The 20,825-nt window shown below is 43.2% G+C and overlaps 1 protein-coding gene across 1 annotated transcript in view; it reads right to left on the reverse strand.

The window, feature by feature from the left end:
* CHN2 (chimerin 2) overlaps positions 1-20,825 on the reverse strand; it is a gene marked incomplete at its 5' end in the record, with an annotated part of 163,468 nt that overhangs the window by 23,864 nt on the left and 118,779 nt on the right. Inside the window, 2 exon segments of the mRNA XM_081996287.1 lie at positions 154-626; positions 629-641. Coding sequence (XP_081852413.1) covers positions 154-626; positions 629-641 — 486 coding nt within the window.

The following is a 20,825-nucleotide window of genomic DNA, read 5'->3' on the forward strand; positions in this document are numbered from 1 at the left end:
AGGAAACTTAAAGTGGAAAGTAAAATGTTTTTTTCAACACTTTTCTCAGAGCTAGTATAGATAGGTGTGTGAAAACCCCATCACAGCAAAAAATAAAATGTGAGGCATCAAACTGGAACTTTTTAGCTGAAAATAATAGGAAGTTGTGCTTACCTTAAAATTGTGTGCTTTTTCATAGTTGAAATGGTTGTCGTTTTGAGTTAAGGCTGCTCTTCTGACCAAGGAGGTGATCTGTGAATAGGCAAAGAGTTTCAGAGGTTGCCACAAAAGTGCCCCCTTGACTCCCACCTTCACCCCCAGGGCCACGGCCAGGAGCTCTTGGCGCTTCCTTCCTCGCTTCGACTTGTGAACAACGGCACAGTTTTTCTCATTTTCCAGCCACAGATCCTCCGAGAACATAGCGCTGGGATCCCAAATCTTTTCCCTGTCTTCCTTGGTGCTCGGGAGCCTGACTGTAGTCAGCGCGGTACAGTTTGTCCAACTGCTTCTGATGTTAGACAGCAGATTTGAAGCAGCTGCAGCCCATTCTGCCGAGACCTCTGGCATGTGACTCGAATGGGCCGTCTTGTGGGACGGAAGGAGCTTCTGCATCTGAATAAGTAACGGCCTGTGCTGTGCGATTTCTTAAGGCAGATGTGTGCCTCGAACAATAGCCCGAATTCATACACTGAGCAACCTTCCCCCCCCCACGACCCTCCCCGAGCGGTGGTCTCCAGCTAGGTGCTGCCGAAATACCGGCCGGGCAGACGGCGTTACAGCTTCACGCCCAAAGGCATTTTCAAGGGACAGATCGCTTCAACTCCGCAGCGTGTTAAAAATGAACAAACAAACAAACAAAAAGCCCCGGGGAAGCCCACACATCCGAATCCGATGCTGCATCCAATTACACTCAGACTCGGAGACTTATCAGCCAGCGGTCTGCATGCCAACAGATTAAGCCCTTAAAACCGTGATGACTGTTTAATCTTACAGGGCTAAAAATCTCTCTCTTTCTTTTTCTTCATATTGTGTACAAGGGGAAAAATCCAGCAGCAGCCCCAGCATTAATAGGACTTTTATGCCATGTTTTACACCAGAGCATTTTGTCAGAGTGCACTTGGTAGCACGGAGCTAGCTGACTGTCAGGGAAAGTTGAAAGCCCAGCTGGGAGTATGCAGCGAGGAAGCCCCCGAGCCCTGTGCAGCGCTCGAGCGAAAGCAGGGGAGCTTCACCCAGATGTAGGAAGCCCACGCACCCAGCCCTGTGCGCAGAACAAGGTCTGCAAGGTAGCAAAAGCCGTCATCCTTTGCTCTGATACGTGCGTCTATAGATTTGCTGGGGGAAAGTGATTTCTAGTTAAAGTCCGGGGACAGGAGGGCTCTGGAGCCTGACCAGTCTGCGCTACAGCTTGCAGTGTCACGTCGGGCACCCGATCCACCTCTTTACGGGCAGGTAGTTCCCTGTCCCAGGACACAGATGTGTGACACCAAGCATCCCCTGGGAAGCACCTTCAGCCCCCCCTCCCCACTGGCTTCCCTCCCTCCAGCTCCCCCCTCCTGCTCCTTTCGTTGAGTATGCCCGTTCTCCACCCACAAGAGGAGGACAGGAGTTACCTGCTCGGCAGAGCACTGTGAGACTTAATTCTCTAAGCTGTGCCTAACACTCAAGATGCTGTGACAAAGAAAACCCTGGGGTTACCAGCGCTACTGGGAAAACTACCTCTTTGAACTAGAGATACCACATCAGCCTTTCACAGTCTGCCCCTCTTCAACTTCCCCAGAAAACATGTGAAATTAAAGTATTTAATTCACTCATGTTAACTTGTGAAGTTAACTTGCCTCTTTTTTTTCCAGTCTGCTTTTACCTCAGGCTGAAAAGTCAGAAGGTTCACCTAATTCATTTACTAAAACCTCCACCACATAGACTGCCTGCTCTTAGTAGAAGCAATGCTCTCCTGATTTGAAAGCCTGTGGGGACAGATGGTCGGCTGTCAGTAACATCAGGCCGTGCATTTCAGATAGTGCCCTACTTAGGGTTTTCAGGAAGTTGTGCAACCTGCAAAACCAGCTTCTCGGTTCTAAAACGACGCATCTATTTCTATGTAAAGCCTACTTAATTCCCTTCTTCTCCAGGTAACTCACAGCACCTCTTTTTATGTGCTCCCATACTCCAAAGCTTCCGCTCCACAGCAGGGAGGATTTCCACACAACCCCACGCTGCCCGCCCAGCCTTGCCCCAGGGCTTGGCACCATTATCTGACCACCGCGACACATCTACGGACATTACCCTTCCTGGAGGAAATCCCTGCTGCTCTTCCGTATGTCCTCCCGCTAGTAAGTCCTGATTTCTGCCAGCTTAGGACCTTTATCTGCCTTCTGACAGATAAAGACAGACTATACCTTCCCAGCTCTCTCACAATGTATCCCAAGAGATGAGGAGCACTGGTTTTAGGGACATCTCTGACCCCATCAGCAGCAATAGCTTCAGTTTGGGCTATCACGAAGGAAACTTAGGGGCAGCCTGAACTTCTTATCACACTCCAGTTTCTTTCCTCACTACCATTTTAAATGTATTTACGTTTATCTGGAACAAAACCACAAACTAGTGCCGAGTTTTTAAACACCTCTGAAGCTACAGCATCTAAAGCCCCATATATACATAAGCTACTTTCTCTCTGACTTTCAGCATAACAGATGCAAAGTCAGAGAAAGGTTGGTTTCCTAGTAATGCTTTAATATTTGTATTTATGTCACCAGAATGATAAAAAACCCATTATATAACCAATATATTTACATAACATGGCAGATTTGATACTCAAGCTACAGGCTTATGATGATACATCATGGAATTTCTATTCATTAAACTATTTTTGGAATATCAGAGTGTCATCCTGGGATCAGACATACAGCACTACATTTAATGGAAACTCTGACTGTTCGCACAGAAGCATTAAACTTAACAAACTTGGAGGAGGACAACTCAGCCAAACCAGATCATATGACTAAAGCAGATCAGTATTTACTGTTTATCGTATATGAAATTTTATTTATCCCCTAGGTTGCCCGCGCTGCCTTGCTTGGGCCCTGTTTAGACAGCTGTTTAATGGGATCCCTTGCAAACACTGTGCCAACAGTGAGTGCATCCTCTTCAGAAGCCCAGTCATAGAAAGCCCTACCACGTTTGGTCTCTAAAATGGTGCTGTAAAACTGAGATGAGCTGGAGCACATATATAACCTCTTCCTTTTCTAAACATAATGCAAACAGCAGCAACAACAAATTTTCAGCAGCAACCAGTTCCAGCGTATTGATACCGTAGGCCAACCCCAGTACTCTCTTTTATCTATCTTCTTTTTCTCAACACAAAATTTACTGTACATGGTGTCAACTCATTAAAAGAGCGTCTCTTGATCAAGTTAGCAAGCTAGCCTGCAGCTAAGGAGGAGAAGGCTAGAGGCTAAAAATATTATTGCTGGTTATCACTGAATGTCTAAGCCAGTGAAGGCTGAAAGGCAAACGTGGGTTGTCCGCATTTTCTGACCAAAGGACTTCTGTACAACATATGATTTTAGTTTACTAGTGTCTCTGTAAAACACATGTACTGTATAGCAAATTGGGCATTTACAGCAAAATAAATGTCACTGGACCAGAATAACAAAATTAAGAAGTGGGGGGGAGGGAAGAGGGCGAACTCAGCTGTTGCGCCATTTCCAGCATGCCTTCGCAGAGCAAGCTGAGCCACACCATTGTCTCTCCCGTCAAACACTGGTGTCTTGTTTGCTTACAAAGGCCTCGGGGGAAGGAAAGAACAAATTCTAGTATGAAAAGCTTTCCTTTTTGTACATGTTGCACGATGTCAGTTGCAGTTGTGTGGGCAGCACTGAGGACACGCTGGAAGCAAGCGGCGACGGAACTTCGCCTGCCGCCCAGCCCCTCCGTGCCATCTCCAGCGTGTCGGGAAGAGACGCTGCGGGAACGACGGCTCCTCTCCCCGAGCCGCTGCTGTGCCCAGGCGGCTGGCAGGGAGGGGGTACCCAGTGGCAGGTCCCTGGCTCTCCGCTCCACCTGCCGAAGGGCACAACTAATGGCGGGCAGAGGAGCGGCTCGGGCACGTCTCCTTGGACGACACCACAAGGGAAAGGGAGATTGCTCCGTGATGAGGGATTGCAACAAATCCATGACCGATCTCTAGCTCAATACACCGCACACAGATACAGTCAGAGGTCAGAGACAGGCCTGTTTCCTTGCAGGCACGGCATACTCGGTCATCTGCCAGACGGATTATGTTTGCTCAATTGCAAACACACCGTGGAGATGACACACGGTGCAGGCATCTCGCAGCTATTGAGTTTTTCCTGGTTGTCTCCCACGGAGCTCTTCCCACGATGTGCTCAGGAGACAACGCCGGAGAAGCCGGTGAGGTACGCAGTGGTCTAAGCGCGCTCTTAGCAAGACACAGGGCGCAGCGGGGAGACGATGGCGAAGGGTAGTCAGCCAAAAGCCTTTGCCATACCGCAACGCCGCCAGCCCGCGCCTCCCCCTGCCATGGCACCGGGAGCTGCCATTAAAACGCCTCTGCGCTGCCGAAACAGGCTCCGAGCAGAACACGTACCGAACACGACGCAGAGCGCAATGCCGGCAGAGCGGCGCTTGCCGACCCGACCTTGCAAACCCACTTTCCTAAGAACCCGCCTCTGGTGGGAGGGCTCCTGCCGGAGGCTGCAGCGGTGAGCAGGGCCGGGAGGCTCCGCGCCGCAAAGCTCGGGGTTAGGAAAGGAGTCAGACCGCGCAGAAACATGGCGGCTGTGGCTGCTCTCCTGTTTGCTTTTGAGGGGAACACAATCTACGTGCTCCCGGGTGGTCAAAAATACATGAAAATAACCAGCATCAATGGGCTGCCACCCTCCTCTGTTCAGCAGAGCTCCAGCTTGCAGTCGCTGGGAGCTGCCCCCCCACGCAGGTCTGCCCAGACTCCTCAAGGGTGCCATCTTGCCCGCTGAAAACCCAACAGACTCACTTTTCCGGCACAAAACCTCCTTTCGGGTGAGCTGGAGCTCAAGAAACTGAACATCGTCATTAAAAAAACAAAAAGCACCACAGTGTTTTTTAGAGGATTAAGATGCATCTATAGTTTTGCTTTTTACTCCTTAAGAGTTTCAGCTTGCTTTTTTTTTTAATGACCACCAGTCCCTCTGCAAATCACGACTCCGAGGAGCTGCCAACAATACGCCTAAGTGTTTATGGCAGCAGATTATCTACACTGGGCTCCTATTCCGGAGAGCACTTCCATCACCACCAATCCCACCTATCTTTTGAGGATAACCCACTTCAGAGCACAAGGAACTGCTCATTTAGGAGGACTCCTGCAGTAGATGCTCTGAAGTTAAAATTATTAAAATTTTGATCTTTACACCTCTCCGAAACTAATGCGATTGATTGTTTATCAGCATTGCGGTGACCAGTTGTCATTCCTTTCTGACAGGGTATTCGGTCCCCTCCCCCACTGATAAAAAATATAATTTACCTGCAGCAAATGGAAATATAATCTCTCCCTTAAACTTCAGATTGCCTTTCTAAATCCTTCTCAAACAGACTTTTCTGTACACATCATGATTATTTTTCTCAAAACAATGCAGTGAACCAAACAATACAACAGCCACAGGTGGAATGCTGTAGATTCAGGAAGGCACTAGCGAGTCTATTATTAAAAATAATAGTTGCTGTAAGCCTCTTACTGAGTGTTAATAGAATAAACTATTGTCTATTTTGGAACAACAACTGGCGGTTACATTAAGTAGTATGCAATTACATATTCATCTCCAATTAAAAAAATAATGGGCGGACTAAAACCTTTTATGTTGCCAGGCAATTGTATCACTTAATGCGTTAAGCTGTGTATTTCACATCCGCCGTTGTATTTAATACGTCTGAAGTAGTATTTTGATTTCTTATTTTTGTAAACTATAATACATATGCCTTGTGTTACAAATACAGTGTCAGTACCAAGGGAGAAATAGTCCAGAAATAAGGAAAGGATCTAGATATAGGATGAACTAATTCAGCGATTCCCTGGAATAACCCTGTAGAGATTAACATGGTAACAGCAGGTCTAGCCTATTTATTGCCTCGACTTCCTTTCCTCCCACTCTCTCCTTTATCCTTCTCAATCCATCTCCATACTTGTCAAGGTTATTAATGATGTTTTCCCGGCCAAGTTCATGAGCCTCTCCTCTGTGCTTAATATTCATGACCCAAATGGTAGCAGCGGGATGGAAGAGCAGGGGCGTGAGGGCTAAGCAGGGCGGATGAGAGCAGAGCCGGGCACCGCTGCCATTGCTGCCGCCACGGAGGAAGAGGAGCACCAGGTTCCCCGCGGTGGGGCTGGCAGGAGCCACTTCATCTGCAAATAGGGCTTTCTCAGGGAAACTGCACTGAATTTATTTCTGAATTACTTCTTGTTCTCTGTGTGGATACAACACACGGGATTGACTGACTGCAATGTATGTGAATGAGTGCTGTTATCACACCTATAAATTAAAGCGTATCTATGATAACATCTGGTCCGTAGTCACACCAAAATTCAAATATAGTATTTATCCCAATATTTGTAAAAAATCTGCAGTGATCCTGTTATTCTGTCAATGATGTTTTTTTTGTTGACAACAAAACTAACAGTATTTTTCTAACAAATAGACAGTTAAGGATAGAAGGGATGGGTGGGTGGATGGATGGATGGATGGATAATCTAAAACAGTAATCTGGTCTCTCTTTAGAACGAAAGGAGAAAAACAGAAACCTCCAGACCGTGATTCATCCTCTTCTATGACAGATCAAGTTTAAAACGGGTGAGCTTGAATTGCCTTCTTGCAGCCCATTTGTGGATCATATAAGGAAATCAGATGACTCAGGTAGAAACAGATAGCTTACTTTAAGATATTAAAAAATAGGTAGGATTAATCTTTCTCTGAACTCTTTTCTATTTCTGTTTTTCTATTATCTATTTGATTTTAGAATAAATTACATAGGGAATCATTTATTTTATCATCCTCAACCATACCTATAAGTAATTATAGAATAGTAACAACTGTACTTTGTTTTGTTTATTAATACTTCCCATACTTCAGACCTGGCTAAGACTTGTGCTCTGGAAACACGGAATACCCAGTTTACTATATCATTTGTTACACAGCTGCATGTATCTTTATAGGTTTTTCTGGGCTCATGGGATGAACTTTTTCAAGAAGTGTAACTATAGAGGAATCAGTCTGTAATTAATACAAATTTCTGATGCTGACTATATAGGTAGCCGGTATTTTGACATTTCACCCACAGAGGAAATAGCCTAGCAACATAATGAACTTAATACGATATACAATGGCCTCTCTGAATTAAGAGGGAAGTGACTCATGCTCTCTGCAAGATACAGGACTATTAGTCAAGAGTCAGAGATTTAAAAAAATATCCTAAACATTATAGTTTTTATCCAGACCCCCAGTGGATGCTGGCTCAGCACCACGTAAGCTCTACACGTATGCGACCCGTCCATCTTTTTACATTTTCGCTATGAAGCTCTTGCTTTCTGAAGAAACAGCACTTTGTTTAGGAAAGCCAGCTTGCCATTGATTAAAACCGTCATTGCCCTGCAAGGAGACTGCAGAGCTTGAGCTAGAGCCAAACCTGCTGAGCTACCACAATGAAGTGGAGAAGTTAATGTGCTTACTTCCCGGTCTGGGGGGCAAGAGAGGAAGGCAAAAACATCCCCTCGGAGAACAGTGACGCCCGTGAGCACGGCACAGTGCCCTTGAAGGGATGGGAAAGGGGACAGAGGCACTCTAAGCGCAGCAGCCCTGCCCTCAGGGTCCTTTTGGCTTCCTAATGTGGGGTTGTTGTTAACCATTACTGCTCGTGCATTGGAGGACCTGGTTGGGTGTTACGCTCAATCACAAGGTTAAACTGAGGACCATGTTTTGTGAGACTGCATTAAGTCTGTTTAATGTCAGGACATCAAACGAATGAGCGTGATAATAAATCCCAGTGCTATACAGCTACTGTGTTGTATAGCTGGTGGGCGTAAGGCCTGGACGTTTGACCGTATGCCTCATTACACACCCAAACACATACATAGCGCTGTACACAAACACCTACATTCTCACTTTTGGGATAATTCTCATTTCTGTGTCTCAAACACTACTACACCCTACAGTCAGGTGTTATCTTAAAGCAATACAGTAACCAGCTACCTGCTCCCAGTAAAACTTCACATACAAAATAAATGCAGTACCAAAAATAAAATACAGAAACTTCTTCTGTTTCTCACTCTGAGTTCTGATATTATGTGATGGTGGGAATAAAATTCTCTCGGTGTGAGACCAACTCAGCCTTGCAGCACACGCTCCAGGCTGAATCTTACGGACCAGTCAGAGCTTCTGTTGAGACAGAGAAGCAAAAATCCGGCCCCCCCGGGGTTATGACAAAACGTGGAGGAAAACAGGCTTTAGGAAAGTTTCCCAGAAACCACAGAGTCAGACAGCAATGGCATTTATGTTCGGAGCCACTAACCGCTTGGCAGAGCCAGCTGATCTCTGGAGGGGCTGTAAAGCGACGCCGAGAGAGCTGCCAGAATGTAAAGTATGCTGCGGCAGTCTCGGGAACCAACAGCAGCGCCCTAAGTTTTGCCCCAGCTCAAGACAGCTTAAAACAAGAGACTTCAATGTGGGTTAAAGAAGAGATTTATGTAAGTGGAAGAGAACAAATAAATTGTGAACCAGTGATCATCTTGTTTAAAAAACTGGCAATCTATAAAATTGTCCCTGGACAGCAGGCAGTTCAGGAGTGGATTCTCAATGGTGTGATCTTCTGTTTGTTTAGTGCTCACAGGGAGATGGGGATGACTGATAAGCAATTTGCAGAGAGAACAGTGCCAGTATCAGCATCAAGCAGCAAACAAGATTTTTCTCAAGTTTTGGCAGTTTCTGTTTCTGTTTCTCATCTGGGTGAGATGAAGGAACTCTGAAGCTTCGGTCTCAAACTTGTAAACAGCATGACCGAGTTACACTGTTGCTCAGCAGTCACGACACCTTCAGATAAACTACACAGTACAAGGACCTAGAAGTGTAGTCATGTGTTTTCCATCATTAGTAATATTTCTGTCCCCTTTTACTGCATCTTGTGACTTCTTCCTGTAAAAACGCATAAACTAGGTAGACAATCAAAGGTAAAAGGAATTATTGATGCCATTTTGAACACGAAGTGGGCAAGTAGCAATTAATAACACAACACATTTTCAGGTTGAAAGAATATTTTTTAACAAGCCTGAGCAATTGCACTTTAAAGAAAAAAAAAAGGAGAAATGCTAATTTTATAAAAATGCTGTGCTTTATGAGTGTGATCTTCTATTTCAGTATCCTTTTTGACTCGCATGGCAAAAAAAAGAGAGCAATAGGGAACCATTTTCCATGTGGATAAGTGCAACTGTGCATGGAGGGGATCACTGGTTTTGGTGCCAGGCCAGCCATGGCTGCCTTACGGCTTGTCTGAGCTCAGCTGTATATCCATGAAGGCCTCCATGTTCCAGGACGTGTTCCCCTGCGGTGGGAGCATACGGTGTTTACGGCTTACCCACTTGTGAAATACGTGCTTCTGCCCCATCAAGCTTCAAGGGATGTCACCCTGTTCATGAAAGACAGGGTCAAATCCTGGACTGTCATCCCAAAAGAAATGGTAGGGCTGTATGATGCCTGATACATCTCTGATTAATGGCTCCAAAATAAGTGTTTGCTTAGAAACAGAGCAGGAATCCATGCAGACAAACGTGATGTGAGGTTAAAGAAAAGGTAGGAAGCTCTGCACTCGGCTGTGATCACTTACCTATTTCATTGTATGCATGAACTTTACCCCATACATTACATTCCCCCTTGGTATATATGAAAGGTTCCCATAGCTTAAACATGTATCAGCTTCTGTTCTCCTTATGGGCACAGCACAGAAAGAGAATAGTTGGGACAGGACTAGCACCACGTGTTGAAAAGTAGAAAGCTACCTGCAGGAATGGGCAATTTCATCCTGTGGAGTACATACCCTCCTCCAGCTCCTTCCAGCTCACCCTGCAGAAGCAGCAGCTCAATGCAGAACGAACTTCTCCTGAATGCGGCTTCTGAGCAGCACTTGGCCCTCGCTCGGCTTCCCTTTTCCCACAAAGAAGCATCAGAAGAACTAGTGTGTGCTGCAGACTGCACATGAAAAGCATAGTTGACTGTGCTTTTATAAGGTTGTGTTATAGGATACGCAAACCACTTGAGATGACACACTTTGAACTTGTATAGAGTACCAGGATGTATCCAAGTTGTTTTATTTTCCCTCCAAAAGAATTGTTTTGTGTCTTGGTTGCTTTGCCAACTGCTTGAAGGTGGTTCTGTTACTCTTTCACTCTGTGGGTAAGCAGTGGTGCAGCTACCCTTGAAAACACATATGCATTCCCACGGCCATTAGAGAAAAACTCTGACAAAGACCAACCCCACTTCTCCGCTAGTGAAGGAGCACATGAAGGCCGTATAATCCTAGTTCTTTCCATACAGCATTAGCATCAAGTGTCATTTGACCCTGATATCCGTGTAACTCCCTGCGACCTGCAGCCTGCTGCCCTCTGGTAGGAAGCGGCGGCTTCTGTTCCTGATGGCACACCGCGCACAGCTGCATCCGCCATTGTTCGGAGGGGGACAGATGGCTGTTCTCAGCACAAAAAAGAGATTAAAAAAGAACTGAGGGAATGACATCACTACTCAGCCTGGGATTTAATTCACGCGACCTGTGGGGCTACCACCAGTAAGAACTCAGACTGCAGTTCACTCTGCCCATGGAAAGGAAAAAGTTTGTATTTTGCAGAACCAAAGATGTTTCTTTTGAAATATGTAATTGCCATCATTCTAACACTTACATTCTTTTACAGTCGTTTAGCTAATCTGAATAGATACTGTCCTATCAGCAGCAGCACTTCTAAAGTACTCAAAAAGCAACACTGACACTGTACCCTACTTCTATTCATCCCCATAGTTCAGCTGCAGCAACTTGGTTTACAGCTTATTCATTTTGTTTCGCTTGTGATGAGGCATTCATAAGAAATGGTTGGGGAAACACAAAACAGAATAAATGAGTTTCACCATTAGGGCAAATCCTGCTAAAACAGTTTATAGGTAAAGGGTTTCATCTGTATCTCACAGCCCCGCTTAAGTCAATGGTACCAACTAGCACAAAACTTTAGTTCTAGAAGTAGTTAGCTTTGTAGTCACTTTTCTGCCTTGAATTCAGCTCCAAATCTATGAAATCACCCTGAATTCTTCCCTTTCTGATTACTATACACCAAAGGACGGCAGCTGTTGCTGTACTCCAAGACAGACTCTCTGGGGAACTATGAATACCTTCGATGGACTGTGTATACAGTGATCTTGTCCGCTAAAGTATCTTCTGCAGTTTACCTAGCTAGTATTTACCTGAATTTATATATTATCTTAAGCACATTACCTGATTACTGTTTGGGACAGGGGAAATTTGGCCTCTGTATATGTGTGGTACTTGGTACCATCATGTTTTTCTGCAGAGCAGAGATATTTGCTTTGCGACAAATGAGGTTCCTAGCAAAACCATATCAAAATAATGAAATGACCGTTCTGGAATGGAAATAATAGTGAGATCTTTCCAAAGTGTTAACCTCCAAGAAAAAGGTTAGCAGTATACATAAGGTGCAGTATACATAAGAAGTGTCACGGATATATATTATGTCATCAGCCATCAGAGCAGGATTTCTGAATTCTGCTTGTTGTAACACTGTTGACCACACAAACTAGGATAAAATAATTGATCTTTCTATGCCTCTGTTTTTCCGGCTGTAAAACTGACATAATACAAGCCTGCCTATGATCCTGGGGCTTCTGTTAAGATATAATCAGTACCCATAAGCCTCTGTTAGGATGTACGGGGAATAGCAGAACAGAAGTACAATTTTGTAAGACAGAGTAAGTTTGGTAAAATTTGTAAAATTCAGGAACTATTTTAAAAAGAAATAAAACTCAAAAAAGCACATGCTGATTCTCATTTTGATCCACTGTGTTTAGTGGGTTGTTACATTTAAATTATGTTACTGCTTTTAGGAATGTTTCACTGAAGGCATTTGTCAAAGTGGCCACATAGCTGCTACCACCCTCTTTATCTTACCATCACTAGACATTGCCAAAAGGACCAGAAATGACTTTTCTAAACTGTTTTGTTTCACCCTCCCTGTGAAACAACTGCAACTAGACGTGCAGGAATGCCACCATATGAAGATGAAACCATCCCACAAAGAATAAAAAGCTCCTTCAAGGTGGGGATTTTTCCGTGAAAGGAAAAAAGGAATGTGTTAAGCACCTTCTGTCTCCTCAGAGACAACTGGGAGTACAACTCATAGGCATTACCGAGACCAAGAAAGCCCCCAGCATCTTCTGTCACTGAAGCAATTTCTTCTTTCCTTGAGTGACTGGGAGCAGCAGAGACGCGCTCCTCCACGCAGCCCGAGGCTGGGATCCGCCAGTGCCCCACCGCAGCTCCTGCCCCGGCCCCAGTCGCTCAACCAGGCTCAGTCCTGAGGATGGCTTTACTCCTAAGCACAGATCAGTGTCTGTGGAAGATGTCACTATTTGTGGTTTTGCCCAAAGGACCAAGCTGAGCCTTTTTCTTCCTGTATCTAACCACACAGAGTAAGGTTCGTATTATGCTCTCAGGCACAGCTGTACAAAACAGCTCTATCTGGGAGACTTCTGGAGCAAACCTGCGGCTTCCAGCGGCTTTGCACAGCTGTGGCCAGTGGATGGGAGCACAGAAAACCACGATGCTGACGAGACAAGAGGCGTAACAGATCTCATCAAACGCGCTCCGAGTTCTACTGCCTCAGCAATGCTGACGGCAGCACCAGCAGCAGCCCTGGATGTGCCCGAACGGACGATGTGCTGCACGTCCTCCACGGCTGCTAAGTCAATCGTTGGAGCTGAAGGCATTCAGCACACCACTGAGTTAGGCCAAGGGTTATGATAAATCAGAGGGAGGACCCATTTGCTTCATGAAGTGCCATATTTTTTTACTTTGCTCTAAAGAGTAGAACAGCATATTAGTCAGTATGTTTGAACTTGGGGGTGGATTTTTCAGGGAAACATTTTCTGTTGCAGAATACGTGACTCATCAGACGGGGAACTTTGCACAGGGAAGTTCTGACCGAGACCCAAGTTCCATTTTTTTAAACCATGGAAACATTCAAGTTTGAGATAGTTTAAAAAGCAATTTTCTGTTTCCATTTTGAAGCACCTTGTTAAAAACAGTTAATAAAACATTAAAAATAGTTGGAGCAGTTTCAGTCAATCTAACTCAAATCTTTTTCTGCCTTTTATCCTGCTTCCTCAGTGCTCGGTCACGAAAAGTTGAGTGTTTTACTTCTATCGCAATTCAAAACAAAGTAAAAACAAAAGTGCATAAATTTGCCATTACTATTATAACCCTCCACTATGGTGCTTTGATAAACATTTAGTTTCAAAGGCGATCCTCTCCTGACGACTGCTGAGCAAAGTTGTATTCCTTTGTACGAGCTCAATACAGAGACACAGGGTCTTTGCATTCGTTTTCTTTCTGTTAATCAGTTGTTCCCCAGGGCTCTTTTAATCTGCAGTGACAGCCTCAGTCCCGCCAAGAATGTCTTCTCTGCTACTAAAACAAAAAGTGCATCTCTAAATACTTTACAATTTCAAGCAGAAAGGAATCTTATTCTCCTAGCTGAAGAGAGCAACAACAAAAGACTCATGTCTTAGCAGGCTGATGTGAATCACGGCCATCTTCTGCTTTCATTTTTGCTTTCTTGGGAATTCAGTGGAAAGACAGACTTAATCTAGCCATCGCGGGAAGAAGGAGCCACGCCACAGCCATACCCTTGCAAAGGCCGGCTCACGAGAAGTGCTCCTGAAGGAATGCCTTAGAAAGGCTCACAGCTGTTTGTAAAGTATCGCACTTCAGCCCTGCACAGACATACTTAATATAGAAGGCATTAATGAAGGATTTACTCAGCCAGGAGCAGACAATGCAGCATTTTAAACCCCATGTTTACACAAACTAGCCAAAGACTTGCCAGTGCACAAGACAAAAGCTAAAATCAGACTTCACTGCATTGAAAGGAACCCATGTCTTTTTGGGTGCTACACTTTCACACCACACTTAATTGCTTCTATTTATATTACATTAACTTCCAAATTAGACAAAACTTTAGGTTTTTTTCATTGCAACATTATAAGTAACAGCTCGTCGATGCTGTATTTTAAAAAATAGGCTGAGCACTGTATTGCTCATTCAGACAAAGTAAGTTAATTTATCACTTAAATGCAGTTTCACTTCACTGTAAAACCCTCTAATTTGCTTTTAGAAGTTTAACAAGTTGGTTTACTATTGCTGTAATACAGGGAGATTTCATTAAAAGACCTGCCATCTTCTATCAGCATTATCATGATTACATGCTGCCCTTGTTTTATTTTAATTTATAGCAATTTTTTGCAACTTGCCAACATGGGTTCTTGGTAATTTAACAGAAGTACAAGATTAGCATGGAAAGCAAGCCAGTTGCTACCATTTCCCCTGTGCTCCACATTTCATTCGCGCCCCAGTTTCACAGCCTTCAGTGCTGCATGCTACTTTGCAGGGCACCAGACCTGGAGACTTTCCTGATGTGTCGGATGACGTCTTCCCAGTGGGGACTTTTTGCTTTCTTACTGATCTTCTTCATTAATTTCAGCAGTGCAAAACGTTGCAAAGAGAAAGGTTATCTTCACAGGCAGCAGTTCACAAACCACCTCAAGCTTTATAGGTCAAACCTCAACATCCTAAATTTGTTTGCAAACTAACACGCAAAACGTGCCTTACAACACGTGCTCCACAATACATAAGCCACTGAAGAGGCTGTTGCTCTAACACTGGTTTCTAGCTTGTTTTTAGGAAGAAGCAGCCGATAGCAGCAATGGGACAGATCATGGTGGTAACGAATGTTTCTAAAGGAAACCACTGCAACCCCCAGGTAGATGCATGTTAAAAAAAAAAAAAAAGTGCCCTTAATAGATACTACTGCCTAAAAATGCCAAAGAGCAACGGAGGGTATAGCAATCCCTCAGCTGCAATCCCCAGTAGACTTTCAGGTTGCTTCATCACATCACCCAGATTCAGCTCCAAGTCACCTACAGTCCCGCTGATGTCCATGTCGCTGCTTCTATCCGCGCGATGCAAATCAACCGGGCGCTGGTGAGATAAAGCCCTACGCCTCTGCACCGCCGCAGCTGCCTGGACCCTGCGGGGCAGCGGCGAGGGGGAACGTCTGTCCCAGGGAGCCCCTGGGACAAAGAACCAACACCTGGAAATGAACAAGTGGTTGCTCTCAGCTAACAACAAAGCCACTAAAAAGCGATTTAACTGTTCCCCCAGCTGTTTACACAGACAGTCTGATCAATGATGGTCTCAGCAGTGGGAAAACATACACGTTTACTGGTAAGAGGAAGAGTTAGGAACCATCCAGGTACCAGCTCTCTACACCCAGCCAGTAAGGGCCAGGTACCAGGTTCTGGCACATCGTGTGTAATGGAAAGGGATGGGGGGGAGGCATCACTTCTTAAAAACCATAGCGGTGCTAAGCACCAAATGAGATCAAAAGGGCCTTGGAGATCAATCAGGGATAAGGAGATTAGCTCCTTGGTTTCACAGGGACCAATGTCATGGGAAGTTTAGGTGAAGAAGAACAGTGGTGATTCTGGCAGATTTTTCCCCATCAGAAAAACACCAGCTAGGCAATCAGAAAGTTGTCCTGAGCAGTCAAAGTGATATGTCTAAAACACTCCTCCTCCAAAAGTAGAATGTCAAAGACAACTTACAGCTGCAGTAATTCTTATTTTTGAATGATAGAAAGTTACACTTGAAAGGAAGAAGATTTCAAGTGAATCTTCAGCTGAGACTCTTCCATAGTTCAGCACCAGCTCTAAACAGGGATCTCTGCCATCTCATAATGACAGATATTTACCCTGTATATTTTTCACTTTCTGCTTCCTGCCCTTGTGTAATTGCCTGTCTCACATTAGAAGTGGGCCATCCATCCTACTGAACACATCTGGGCCACTATTTTCAATGCAGTTTTACATACGCTATCCATAGTATCGATATTCCCATCATTTCCTGCTCATTTTCAGCTGAGATGACTCTGGTCCTATAACCACATGAAGCATCAAATGAGAAAAATACTTACTGAGCAAATTCCATTGGTAAAGTTTTATTTTTATTCTCTAAGATGTCTGGAATCACTAATATACATTAACTCATTGCCTAGAGAAACATTTTTTTTAAGAAAAAATGAAATGTCCTCTATGGTTAACTATATGGTTATTCATGTAGTGAATGCAATGAACAGACACTCTAAATTTACAGAAGCACTTTGCTGTATACTTTAGCAATTCTGCAGTTTACAGTGATTTATATTTACAGAAGTCCTTTAGGCTTCAAGGGCTTTTTAAATAGCAGCATCACAGAGCGAGAAGAATTTTCCTTTGTTTGGTAAATCTGTACAGTCTCACTATTTATTGTTAACAAGAAATGTCATCATATTTATCATCGACAAATCTGAAGTCTGCAGAGCATCAACCAGCTGCACAGCTAATTTATGAAACTCATTACTATTTTAAATTGTTACTATGTGCTAAACAACCCGTAATGGAGAGCACTGACTTTGACACCTAATTTCCCTCTGTTCATTCCTGGGTAAAACTCCAATTGACTGAACAGACTCTTTATTTTTCAGTAGTGTTTATTATTTGCATTGCAATAGTGCACAGGAGCTTGAGCCTTCGACCAGGTCAAGGCAACAGTGATGCTGTACAAACACGGAGTAAGAGACCGTTCCCTGCCCTGAAGAGCTTACAGTCTAGAAAGCTGCCCCACCTTCGTAAGAAGAACTTTTTTTCACACAAGAAAAAATATGAAATGGAACATAACCACAACAAAGACATTCATTTTTAAGCCTGTGAAGAAGAATTTACAAATATTGGAACAAGGACCCAACAGTAAACTACCATAATATTTTAAAAGTGCACTATATGCAATACGCCAAGTAGTAAAGCTCCTATCTCTCCTTTGCTTAAGTGCTGAATTACTGATTAACATGCAAACGAAGAGGAAGAGGGAAGTAGAAACCCCATTTTAATTCACAGGTTTTTCTCCTTGCTGTCCCTGTTTTGCCCAGAATAACCAGATGCCTTATTTCTTCAGAGAATAAATCGGCACAAGTTCAAGAGTGAAACATGTACAACAAAGGCCAGTCAATTTATTCAACGCTTATAAAAATCTAGATCTCTCCTTGAATATTATCATGAGATGTAGATCATTTTACAATCCAATACTCCATTCTGTAATTCCTAACAAACCCAAATCTGCCTGAGAACCGACCCTGGCTATTGCAAAACTCTGCAGTCCACAACACATACACAACTAAAATATTTTTAGAACATCTACTGAAAAAGCAGAAGTACTTTAGTTCAAAATGAGCCTCTCTTAGACTTTCCATTAAAATACATCTTTAAAATAACTTCCTAAGTTTATAAATAGACTGCAAACTAAAACATTTAGGAGCCAAGAAATACCAAAGCTAAGAACTATCTGAAGAATTCCAGAACTGCCTTTCTGGGCACAACATGAATCTACCTAGTTACAGACAACATGTCTTGTCTAATTTTGTATATATAGATATACATGTATATGTATGTATTCATAGCTTCTGTCATTCCATGGACATAATAGGAAAGAGGCAAATACTAAGACAGAGGTGTTGTGGATTAATGTGATGATTTATCAAAGAACATGAGTGGACCAGACTTGGCTGAAAAGCAAGGGATTTGTTTTGTGTAAAATTTCTTGTCTTTTTTCCAGAATTTAAACCCCAGGGAAATGGTGGGCATTTGGTGGAAGGAGCTTTCTGGTGAAAATGACACAGTTTCAGGTCTGCTGTGTCTGGGGAAGACCTGCCAGCCAGTCAGGGGACTGTGCTTCAGGTTCTCAGCTTAATGGCAGACTGTCTAAGGCCCAGGGATCATTAACTTTCAACATAATCAGCCATCTATCAGGCAGATTACACCAAGGCTGAGGACACCCAAAGAAATCCAAGGAAGTGGTGAGGCGTGAGTGCTGAGGCTGGAGGTGTGATATGTGAATACATATAGTCACTTGGACTCAGTAAAGTATTTTTTTCTTTTTAATGAAACATTTTAGGCTCAAACATACATTTTCTGAAAAATAAAAAAGAAAAAAACCTAGGTGTTGCTGGAAAACTTCCAAGTATCTCTAACCTGGACTCCTGCCGAAGGAGACAGACTGTGCTTACTGGAAGAACCAGGACTAATTTAATAGCAGTAGGTCTACTTTTTCAGCAATGAAGATAAAAATAAATATTGAGCAGCTGCCTACTTCACTATGCAGCAGCCACAGGCTTTAATCCATTTGATAGACCATAAATCTGCACAGAAACCAACGAACAGTGAAAGTATTTCATATTTATGAATCTATTATACTCATGTAATAGGACATTACACTATGTGCCTTTAGTACATCTGCATATGTATATATCTTTTGATATGCTATGTACATACAATATATATGCATATAATATGCATATCAATATAGGACAATCTCTATATCTAAATGTAATCAGTTACTTGAAAAATGTATTATAAGCAAAAGAAAGAGTTGGCATGTCAACTGGAGCCATGCACAGTAAACACCACCCTCACGTACCCCAAATCTGTCTCTAAAACAGATATAATTGTGCTAAATTGTGTAAAATATATAGGTAAATAGGTAAAATATAACCATCAGAATGTTTCATCAGAAATATGCAAATATTTAGACTTTCGGAATCATGATTTTGGATGTACAGTCCCACGTGACTGCATTTTGTAGTAGTGGATATACAGGGAAAAAGTACAGCAGTTAGAAAGATTGAACACATTTTTTACATGGATCTAAGTTCATAGCCAAATTAAAGTAGGAAAGCTTTTATTCTAAGCAAAAAGTGCCATCTGTCCTTCTTCTGGCATACTTTTCAAATGTTATTGTTGAAAAAAGGATTGCACTGGGGAGTATACTCTTAAAATAGCTTTCTATCTTGAGCAGCTGTATATATTTACTGTCAGGATGTGTGTTCAGTAAGTAAGAACCTAAGCTGTCTACCAAAGGAAGGTAAATCATCTTTCCCTAAAATGATACCAGCAATTAGCAGAATTTATTAGAGCTATCATCCCTTCTCAGCCATCAGGGAAGATTAGTGCCTTGCATCATTTGAAATGCCAATAAGGATGTGAATTTTCTTCTCCCACGTAGACTTTGCAGGAGACATCCTTCATCGCCTTCAGGGTGAAGGAACTTCCACGCCATTTGTTTAACATCAAACCTGGAGCACCCAGCAGAGGCTCTGCACGGCACGGGTTGTAGCCGCCAGCCTCCTTGGCGGGGACGGGATGCTCAGAACACCCAGCGTCTGTGCGGAGCTCCCTGAGATTCACTTCTGCCCAGTGGTTCTCCATCAGCACTGGAAACTTTGCTTCTCCCATTTCCTTCTAACAAACATATAAATTTGGCAGGCTACAAAAACATCTACTTGGCCAAGTTTCTGAGATGGCTAGATTTTGAAGGGTGAAAGGGAAGAAAAAGAACCAGGCAAGATAGAGCTGTGAACCTCTTCTTTTTTTTTCCTCTCTTTTTTTTTTTTTTCCTTCTTAAAATATTCCAGTTGCAGGTCATGCTTAGATTCTGCTGTGGATCACCTACCACATTTCTAGTTTTTGTAAAACAAGAGCTGCCATGGCCAGGCATGCAAGATAAATTGTTACAAGTAATAGATAAATACATACAGCCCAGAGAGATTCATTTCATGCTACTTCAGGCAAACCCCTATTGATTGCAAGTTTCTAGGAAGAGTAACTTGCTTCCTTATTTGTCCATAAAGTGCCTAGTACACATTGGTGCTTTTATAGAAAACAGACATTAATAAGAAGAGAAAAATATTAATAGCAATCCTCAGGATATCTGTGAAATAAGAAGATACTTGCTTCTGGGTGGCAGAAAGCAAGTGACAACTGAGGGAGTAAGCGTGGTCTAGGGAGAAAGCCTCCAAAGTATTTTCTGAAAAAGCTGTCTGATTAGTTTTCCTTTCTTTTTATTACAATATTGTGTCTAAAATTTTTGCTTTTAACAATCACAAAGCTGGCAGACCGCTGCCTTACCCGCAGCGGTAAGAAATGCTCTGTTCAGCCACATCATGCTCTTAAAGAAATCAAACACTCCTTGTGTCATTTGTTTTATTTGTTTCTTTCCACAATTTCATGGAACAAACCAGTGGCTATTTTTCCATTACGCTGACCTGCACTCAGCGAACAGCTGATTACTCACTGTCATGTATGTAAATCTTTGAAGTGCAAAGAAAAGAAAAGAACGTCCCTATTTACTTGTAAAGTGAAATCCCAGCATCCAGCAGAATTTGAAAACTAATTTTTCTAGGGCAATACTTCTTTCATCCTCCCAACACTAAATATTAAAGAAGAGGGATCTGTCTTAATTCAAGCTGAGCTCTGACCCTTGAAGTCTTATGCTGTCTGTGTTTACATGAGCACAGACTACTTTTCTCCAAGACAGTTCACATCATGCACGTTCCTCTCAAACTCTCTTCTCAATCCTGAATGTCAATGTCCCTCCCTCACCCCCTGGCTCACCAGGGAACTGGGAAGCTGTGCAGTCTGGATGCTGCACAATAATTTTCATCAAAA

Source organism: Phaethon aethereus (assembly GCF_964289735.1).
Source record: "Phaethon aethereus genome assembly, chromosome: 2".
NCBI lineage: Eukaryota > Metazoa > Chordata > Aves > Phaethontiformes > Phaethontidae > Phaethon > Phaethon aethereus.